The sequence below is a fragment of the Ammospiza nelsoni genome, chromosome 3, assembly GCF_027579445.1.
Source record: "Ammospiza nelsoni isolate bAmmNel1 chromosome 3, bAmmNel1.pri, whole genome shotgun sequence".
Classification (NCBI taxonomy): Eukaryota; Metazoa; Chordata; class Aves; order Passeriformes; family Passerellidae; genus Ammospiza; species Ammospiza nelsoni.
In genome coordinates this window covers 59238473-59247318 of record NC_080635.1, presented here as the reverse complement: position 1 = coordinate 59247318, position 8846 = coordinate 59238473, and the positions used below count along the sequence as shown (strand labels likewise).

Sequence of the window (8846 nt, the reverse complement as noted above, 5' to 3'; positions counted from 1 at the left end):
CCTCAGCCCTTTAGAACACTGCATCTGCCAGCTCCTCATTTTCTAGCACTCACATTACACCACTCACCCAGCCTCAAGTGCACTGGAAGTACTTCTAACACAGGACTGCAGTCCTTGGTTTAAACAGTTCATTCCCCATGGCTGTATGCCAGCATTTGAACTGCAGGGTGCTCAAGGGAAAATGCAGAGCTTAAGAAATTAGCTACTACTTCTAGGAATATAGAGAGAAAGGTGGAGCAGGTGGAGTAGTACCAACAGCTTGCAGAACACCCACATGAATGCTGAGCTCATGCTGTGCAATGAAGCAGACTTTCCAACAAGATCATATGCTTTCATTAGTTATTAGACAAAAATAACAGACTCCCACTAGGCTATACCAACATTTCCACACAGAGTTCAGTGCCAATGAAAACTTCCTCTCTACAAATATGTAACTTTTATCTCAGCACAGCTTTGTTTTCTCGCAACTGTTCTAGGAAAACTGCTTTTTAGTGGTGGGCTGCTAGAATATTAGACTATACTTTGACTGTTATTATCATTTTTGCTGTAATACAAAGCTTTCAGATGTGCATGCTTCCATCTCCTGGGCTGAATGTATATAGCACTTCCTGGAGATACTGATGTGTCATAGGCTGCATACAGACTTCTTATCCTTTCAAGACCTTTAGGGCAGATAATGGTATATTGTTCCACTCACTACAAAAACTGCCCTGTAGATTAGGTGCCTTTGAGGCTTTTCAAGGGCACAAGTGATGGATGGATATAGGGAAAAACATTCTCCCCTGAAGAGGTGGGAAAAAAGCGAGCAGTATTATTTGTGTGTGCTGTGCTTGCATGCTTTCTGAGCAGTGCAAAGGAAATTACATGTTCCTACTTCTTGTGGAGGAAGAGCTCCTGTTTCACAGGAGCTGCTAAATTAGAATATCTATGTTGGGACTGTAGTGGTTGCAACACATCGGGGTATTGCAGCAGGAGTTGCAGTTCAGAGTTTCAAGCAATACATGGCACCACTGGAGGAGCCAAATGCATCTCAGAGGCTGCCGTGTTAGCAGTGGGCAGGGTTGTTCCCACTTTGTCCTTGGTAGCTCAGTTTGCAGGGAGAGGACAGCCCTCATACTGCGCTTCTCTCTCCATGACTTGCTCAGGGGTTGGCTTCTGCCCTTTATAGATCTCTGTTGTGTAAATGTAGGTGACTGTCTCAGAGTTGGCATGAGCTGTGTCTCACTGCTGGAGCCTGGAAGTGCTGCAGCCTCCAGCCAGCATTTCCCCAGGCAGGCTCTGAAAAGCTGTGCAGGCTGAGCTGGGCAGCTCCAAGACAACCGAGCAGGTTCCACTTTTCCTGTCTTCCTCTGCCCTGACCAGCTGCAGTGAATTGCTTTGTGCACGGTGTCCCTTCCCTAGCTGTATTTAGCCTACAGCCTGCTGCTTGGCAACACCAGGAAGACCAAGGAAGAACATATTGTGGAAAGAGTGGCTAACAACGCTGGTGACAAATGTGTTTGATTGCACTAGCCACAAACCATGGCTATCAAAATTTGTGACCTACTTTTATTTTATCACTATGGTCTTTTTACAAAGATAGTGATATGTAGAATACCAAACAGTCAAGTCATCCATCAGAAGCAGCTGGGATGGACAAAGCCCCGTGTCAGACTGACAGCACCCAAGTGAGGAACACGTGTCAGTGCGGTGGCCGTGCTGCACTCGCCGTCAGCTGAACCACCTGTGCATGTGTGACAGGAACAGGGCTGAGCAGTCGCACTTATGAGGCTTCCAATCTACAGCTCAGCGCTGTGACCTGCTGGCAGAGAGGGGCATTAGGGTGTTTTCTCCATGTTCCCCATTTCTCGGCTGCCAGGGCAGAGGGACGGTGCCAGTGAGGCCAGCCGGCTTTGGCAGCACCGGGTGCCCGTCCTGCCCAGGGAAGCAGCCCAGGTGAGCCCTGGCCGGTGACCCAGCCCGAGGTGAGCCCTGCCCGGCTGCCACAGCTGGGGATCCCTCCGGAGGCTGCTCCTCCAGATCAAATGGATAATATGGGCACTTAAAAGTTATTTCTCTATTAAAAGAACAACGTTCCTTTTTATGGAACGTCTTGGGTGTTAAGTTTTCCTTCAAAGACCTAATTGGCACCGTTCCTTCCCTAAAGAAAAGTAGCAAACTGAGTTTCTTGTGAAGCTTTATTTAATCTTCCTTGAGGAAGGGCCTCACTGTGACTGCTGGGGTCAGCCATTGGGAACAGCAGAGGTATCTCCCATAGAGTATTTGTTTGACAAAGCCACCTTGCAGTTGTTGCTTACAGCTACTCAGTTTCATCCTTTAATTTCTGTTTCAAACCACTTCCCAGCTCTCGGTTTCAAACCGGCACAAATCTCCCGCTGCCGCGGACACAGGGCAGGCAGGCCCAAAATCAGGCACCGCGGCGGGCAGCCCCAGCCCGCGCACGCGCACACCCAGGCCGGGGTCCTGTGGTGCTATAAGAGCACGCGGCGGGAGCGCCGCCCCCTCTCTGTGCAGCGGCGCGCGGCGGTGCCGGGTGAGTGTCCGCGATGGCGCCGGGGCCCGGCCGGGCGGAATCCCCCCGGCCCTCGGGGCATCGCGGCGGGAGCGGGCCGGGCGGGGGCCCCGGGGCGGCCGGCGCCGCTCACCGGGGCGGCCTGTGTCTGTATTTGCAGTAGGAACCCAGGCGGGGACCGCACCCACCGAGAGCGCCATGGCCGAGGAAGGGTGAGCAGGGCCGGGGCCGTCGGGGGCGGCGGGCGGAGGGGCCGGGTCGCTCCGTGGCGCGTCCGGCTCGGGAGCTCTGGCTGTGCCGCGTGTGCAGGCCCCGGCGCGGTGCTGCTGCGTGCTTCCTGCAGGCCGGGAGACGGGCGCGGGTCCGCCTGGCAGGGCCGCTGTGCGCATGGCGTCCTCGCCTCCCCAAAGGAGCATGGAGGCAGCATGGCCCGGTGGCTCGCCAGGAGGATTTAGTGCCTTCGCTTCTTTCGAGTTCGTCCTTCGTCTCGTTTTCCTTTGGCATAGTGCTTTAACTTGCTTTTTTTCTGTCCTTTTTTAATGGCCGGATGCTTGCAGGTGAACGGGAAGCTTTTGCTTATAGCTGAAAGTTGTTGGCACGCTGAGAACATAGTGTGTGTCTTTTCTTTAGCATTACTGCTGGAGGTGTAATGGATGTTAACACCGCTCTGCAAGAAGTGCTGAAGACCGCACTTATCCACGATGGCCTTGCTCGCGGTATCCGTGAAGCAGCCAAAGCCTTGGACAAGTAAGTGTGGTGTCACCAGTTTCTCTGCTGTGAATGGTAAAACTGGGTGAGACCTTGTGATGAGGTGTATTGAACACCTGCAGTGGCCATTTTGTTCAGGTGTTCAGTTTTAACTTACACAAGATTATAGCTATCTGCCAGTAATTGTTGTCTTTTGGGGCCTTTAAGAGAAATATTAAAATATAAAAGCTAAACTCAATAGTTAAAGAATAGCAGGATCTGGTGTATTAATTTCTGTAATTTTGTGGCCCCAGTGCCACCAAGTGTTCATATGGGTGTATGGGTTTTGTGAAGAAAATTTAATCGTGCCTGCTGTATATGGCTATGGAAATCTAGGTTTCAAGAACTTTATATTTTAAGAAGTAATAAATTATTCTCAAAACTTTAGATGATTTTAATAGGGTTAATATATATATTTCAGACTTTTCCTGGAAAAGTTCATTTCCTTTTTATGAAAAAGCCTTAAATTCATAGATTTCTTAAACTTTTTTTTGCTGTCTTTTTTTGTATATTGCAGCAGTAAGTAAATTGTCAAGGTGCAATATCAAAACATTGTTGAACCTCTGTGCCAGTTATTGGGTAATCAGTTATGGTATTTTCTAGGGCAAAATGCATGTGTATCTCCAGGTATGCATACACCCCTGTGTGTGTTTATTTGTAAATCCATACTTGACTTGCAAGAAAAATCTGCTTAGATGTAAAGCTACAGTGTTTGGGTGATGACTTCTCAGTTAGTCGGATACCCCTTCACTCGTCCTGTGAGTGATAACTGCTGTCTGACAAACCTGTATGCAGAAACCTCTGGGACAAGGTACTAAACAAGGGCAGAGAAATACTGTGAGCTTGGGTAGCTCACAGCTGCTTTGTGCGAGTTCTCTGAGTTCAGCTCCTGCTTTATAAGCTGTGTTTTAGGGTGATGTGTGTGTGAGGCTTCTACACATTTGTGTGCAATGGTTCTTGCTTGGAAACATTTCTGGCATTCTGGTGACAGTCCTGATAAAGAAGGTCTTTTTAGGGAAAAGTGACCTTGTTTGCAGAGGTCACGTTTCATTAGGTTAAGCATAGAAGACCTACTCAGCTCTCTCTGTTGTCAGGTATCCCTTTGGTATCTTAACATTGTACCACAGTATACAAAGATCCTAATTAGAATTGGGGCCCTGTCATTACAGCTTCTCTGAACGTAAGTAGAAAAGATTGTTCTGAAGAACTTGAAAACACTTTGGCGTGGAAATTCAAACTTTTAATAACTAAAATTCTAATGTTAAATTACTGTATTACTGTAATCTGTGGTAAATATGAAAAAGTCACTTGTAACTTGGTTGCTTTGTAACAGTGACAGTTCTGTAGGGTACCTGGTGTTTATGCAGTCATTAGACTTTTTCCAATGGCTGAGAGTTTATTTTTAGAAGTGGGATTTTTAGAAGCTTTCAAAGCAGGAATAGAATCTTAGGATAAAGCTAACAATATATGAATAGCCTGTAATGTATATATAAATAACATTAAAAGTGACAAACCACATCAAAAGTATATTTAGTATTTCAAAAGCTTATGGTGTCTGATAACCAAAAGTTAAAGCATAGGAAGTGGTTCTCTAGAAATGCATGTGCTGAATGCAATTATTTTTGGTTTTGATTATCAAGAAATTTTAATTGGTGCCTGAAGTAACATCTGTCGGTTCTCTTTTTTTTTTTAGACGCCAAGCCCATCTCTGTGTTCTGGCTTCAAACTGTGATGAACCCACATATGTAAAGTTAGTTGAAGCGCTCTGTGCAGAACATCAGATCAACTTAATAAAGGTGCGTGAACTTGAGACAAAAGTTTGGAACAGTTATGCTGCTTGCTTCAGCATGTAGAGAGCTGAACCTTTAGAACACTACTGTAATTCTGTGTATGGCTTGCCTAGGCAGGACTTAGCAGCAGATTGTTGTAGTTCTGATTGCCATTTTTCCACAGTGCAAAACCTGTGGGTGTAAATGGCAAGGGATGTGGATTAGTTATTTTGCACAGTTTAAGTGAGTTCTGGTGTCCTGTATAATAAGTAAAATTACTGCTGGGAGTGGAGGGCGGGAGGAGCATTCCTGTGGCTTCAGGGAGGCTCAAGCTGTACGATGATGATACTTTGGCTCCCTCTGCTGATTCCTGTGAGGAAAGCAGCCATCCGTTACCCAATGCTTCTGACAGTACAGCAGCTTGGAGGCTGAGCCAGCCGTGCTGGGCATGGCAAGCTCTAATGTGATGTGCTCTGCACAGGTTGATGACAACAAGAAGCTCGGCGAATGGGTGGGTCTCTGCAAGATCGACCGAGAAGGAAAACCTCGCAAAGTGGTGGGCTGCAGTTGTGTGGTTGTCAAAGTAAGATTGCTAATTATGTTTTATTTCTTGACTTCTGAAAATAATTAGTAAACTAAAGGTTGCATTAGATAAGGAACTGTTTAATACAGCTCCTAATTTTTTTTGTGAATGGTGAATAGAAGCTGCTTTCCTGTATCATAGGCTCTGTCATGTTTATTTACTCATGTACATATTGTGAGTTAATAGTTGTGTCCTCAATGCCTACCTGCCAGTAATCATTAGAAGGAAAGGCCTGCTTAGAAGATAGGAAGTTTTGCTTTAGACAGAAAAGCCAGTTCAGTGTGTCTGCTCAACTTGAAAATGTTGTGCAGAGCTTATTTCACAATAACACTGGCAAAGTAAAGCCACAGTACGAGCCTTGAAGACTGTGTGGTCTCTGAGGTCCCAAGAGATGGCTACATCTTCACAATGAAGACTAGTGCCTTCTGCATGCATGCTCATAGTTATGCTACTTTTTCACGTGCTTTGAGTTTCTTTTAGCAGAGAACATTTTGTTTGCATTCCTGTCAATGGGTGTCCATGTCAAATTTCATTCATTCATTTGCATGAAATACAGCTGTACTTTATTAGAATAGTCTTGTTAAAGAGCGGGGAGAAAACTGGCAAATTGCTTGAGCTTACTTGTATGGAATTTTGGGAATTTATTTTGAAAAAGTGTTGTAATCCCATGTTTCCTTATGAAAAACAGTTTGTGAAATTTAGAATGAGTCTGTCTTTATGTTAACAATATGTTGTTTTGTGTTACAGGACTATGGCAAGGAATCTCAGGCCAAAGATGTCATCGAGGAGTACTTCAAGTGCAAGAAATGAATGGCAAATAAATTTTGAACCAGTCTAGTGTATGTGTGATTAATGCTTTGGTGTCTGTGGAACAGTTCTTTCGAGTTGCAAAGGGTAGCGTCAGAAGATGCAAAAAACTTTGCATTTGTTGGTGTGGTTTATTAGTATTTTAACTAAGTCAGTTTGCTAAAAAGATCATGGGGATCCCTGCCACTATTCCTGGTTTTGGGTACTTCTGTTTTTTTTTCTACCCCAGAAGTTACTAGCTAGAACATGGCACAGATTCAAGTTGCAATAATTCAGATAGTTAAATACTGTCTTTGCTTAGTGGTGCTTTGGTCTGTATTTCTAGGATTCTGAGTAACTTAAGTATTACTGCCTCTGTGATAATAATTTGGGTCCTTCTGCTGAGACAAATGAGAAGAACAGCTTTAACTGTTTACCAATTCTTCTGAGATGTTGCAGGATTTCTATAAATGCTTTTTTAATTCATCCAGGGAAGTTAATGGACACAATATGTGTTTTACTTGTTCCTCTGGCTCAAATTGTGGGTGATAGCGTCTTCTAACTAGTATTGTCATGCACTTGTAGCTCTGATTCTCTAGTTCTCAGTAGGGTAGCCAAGTAATTGAATTCTCACTTGCTCACATTAGGTAGTGTTAAACTCGTAACTTCCCTAGTGTTTTGGATTCTGTAGTTGTTCAGAACTTGTGTTTCTGTCTGTTTTTTGGAAGCAAGGGATTCAGACTGGTGTGATTTGTTATCTTCCTGCAAGTTGTTACATGTGTCTTAAATTTTCTGCCAAGTAGCTCAAAAGTGGAGTGAGTCATAAGGAATTGCTGATTATGCTGATGTGTAAGATACGAATGTGAATATTTGGGACTGAGCATCAATGGCTGAAGAGATGGGAATGTTTATCTGTTTTCAGGCTCTTCAACTTAGATTTTTTACTATGGTTTGTAACCCCTCTTGATACTCCTAGTTCTAAATGTGAGAGCTAAGGCAGGCATCTTCTCCAGCTGGGCTCAGATGCCTTTCTCTTACAGTTCTTCTTTAGGCTCTTGAAGGGTCTTTTTGGTTTTGGCCCTGTCTGCTACTTCGTAGTAGCTACATCTGGGTGACTTCGTTGTTAAGATTTCTATAGTAACATTTTCAGGTGTACTCAATAAGGTCACCTGGACAAATATGTGAGGTGTGTATCTTTCTGCTAAACTAATGCATGTTCTCAGAAACCAGACCTTAAGGCACTTTAGTTTGTTCAAAAGAGGCTGGCAAATCTTGTGAAGGGTTGGGGCCAGTTAGGAAGCCGGTTATTAAACCTGGAGGAGGCTTGGGGGATGCCATACCACTCTACAGCCATCAGAAAGGTTGTAATGAGGTGGTGGTCTCGTCTCTGAAGTAGCAAGTTACAGGTTAAGAGGAAATGGCCTGGCGAGGTGTTAGGAAATACAGTCAGGCATTGGAGAATGCCAGGGAAATGGTGGAATCAGCAGTCCTGCAGGCAGTTAAAAGACCTGTAGATGTGATGCTTAGGCAAGTGGTTTTGCCAGTGTTTGGTTTGCAGTTGGACTCAATGATCGCTTCCAACATAGTTTGTTCCATTATTTAATTCATATTTGTTGAGCCTGCAACCAAGTTGAGAAAAGTCCAGCTCACACAAACCATTTGGGTTTGCAAAATACTCATTTAACGTGTTTTATCTTGATGTGAAAAAAAAAATCAAAATGTTTTTTGTGCTTGATTTATACCAGTGTAATGGCAACATTAACAGTAGCTGGAATACTGCATTTCCTTTTAATTGCTGTGAAGGGATTCAAGTAAGGGGAGCTGTAGTTTACAAGCAAATTTGTTAGGCAGTGTTTCTTTCACTGCAGTGGAATGATACCTCAGTAAACATTCAGGAGTGTTATTTTTTTAGTGTTACCATACCATTTTACATAGCAATGAATGTTAATACCAGGGAATTGCATAGTTTCATGCCAAGTTTTTTTTTCATTGGAATAGCATCAACACTTACTAAATTTTTTTTTTTTAAAGAAGGATTTAGGTTGAAATTAAATATTATCAAAATGCTTATGTTTCAAATTAGGACTTTTCCAGGAAATTAGGCTTTACGAGTGATCTTGGAGCTTACGCAGAGTGAGCATTGGAGAACTGATTGTTTGCTTCATGCTTTTTATTTAAAATTCTCCCTAGGGTCTGGTTTATTTTCAGAAATTTCCTGAGATTGAAATTCTACCCAAGGCTTTTGATTCACCTTGATATTTTGTAAAGGTTTATTTTATTTTTCCAAACTGGCTGAGGCAAAGAAGTGCCTACTACTCCTTATACTGCATCACTTCGTAAATGCTTCTCTGAGGCCTCTGCTTTGTAGACTAGAGAGCCAATATCTTCATGCTTTCTTGATAAACTGAATGTACTGATGTACTGATTTTTGTATGTCCTGCAGGATTTC

General features: G+C 43.8%; 1 protein-coding gene and 3 non-coding genes across 4 annotated transcripts; all 4 read left to right on the top strand.

The window, feature by feature from the left end:
• Positions 1-2479: 2479 nt before the first annotated feature.
• On the top strand, positions 2480-6448 carry RPS12 (ribosomal protein S12). Its single transcript, XM_059469438.1, has 6 exons — positions 2480-2533; positions 2673-2724; positions 3143-3259; positions 4953-5055; positions 5510-5611; positions 6359-6448. The coding sequence occupies exons 2-6, from the start codon at positions 2711-2713 to the stop codon at positions 6419-6421; spliced, it is 399 nt and encodes a 132-aa protein (XP_059325421.1). The 5' UTR covers positions 2480-2533; positions 2673-2710; the 3' UTR covers positions 6422-6448.
• Positions 3970-4044, top strand: LOC132071895 (small nucleolar RNA SNORD101). Its single transcript, XR_009418239.1, has one exon. It is a non-coding gene; the product is annotated as a small nucleolar RNA SNORD101 (small nucleolar RNA).
• On the top strand, positions 5360-5446 carry LOC132071905 (small nucleolar RNA SNORD100). Its single transcript, XR_009418248.1, has one exon. It is a non-coding gene; the product is annotated as a small nucleolar RNA SNORD100 (small nucleolar RNA).
• On the top strand, positions 5880-6014 carry LOC132071904 (small nucleolar RNA SNORA33). The gene has a single exon (XR_009418247.1). It is a non-coding gene; the product is annotated as a small nucleolar RNA SNORA33 (small nucleolar RNA).
• Positions 6449-8846: the final 2398 nt, after the last annotated feature.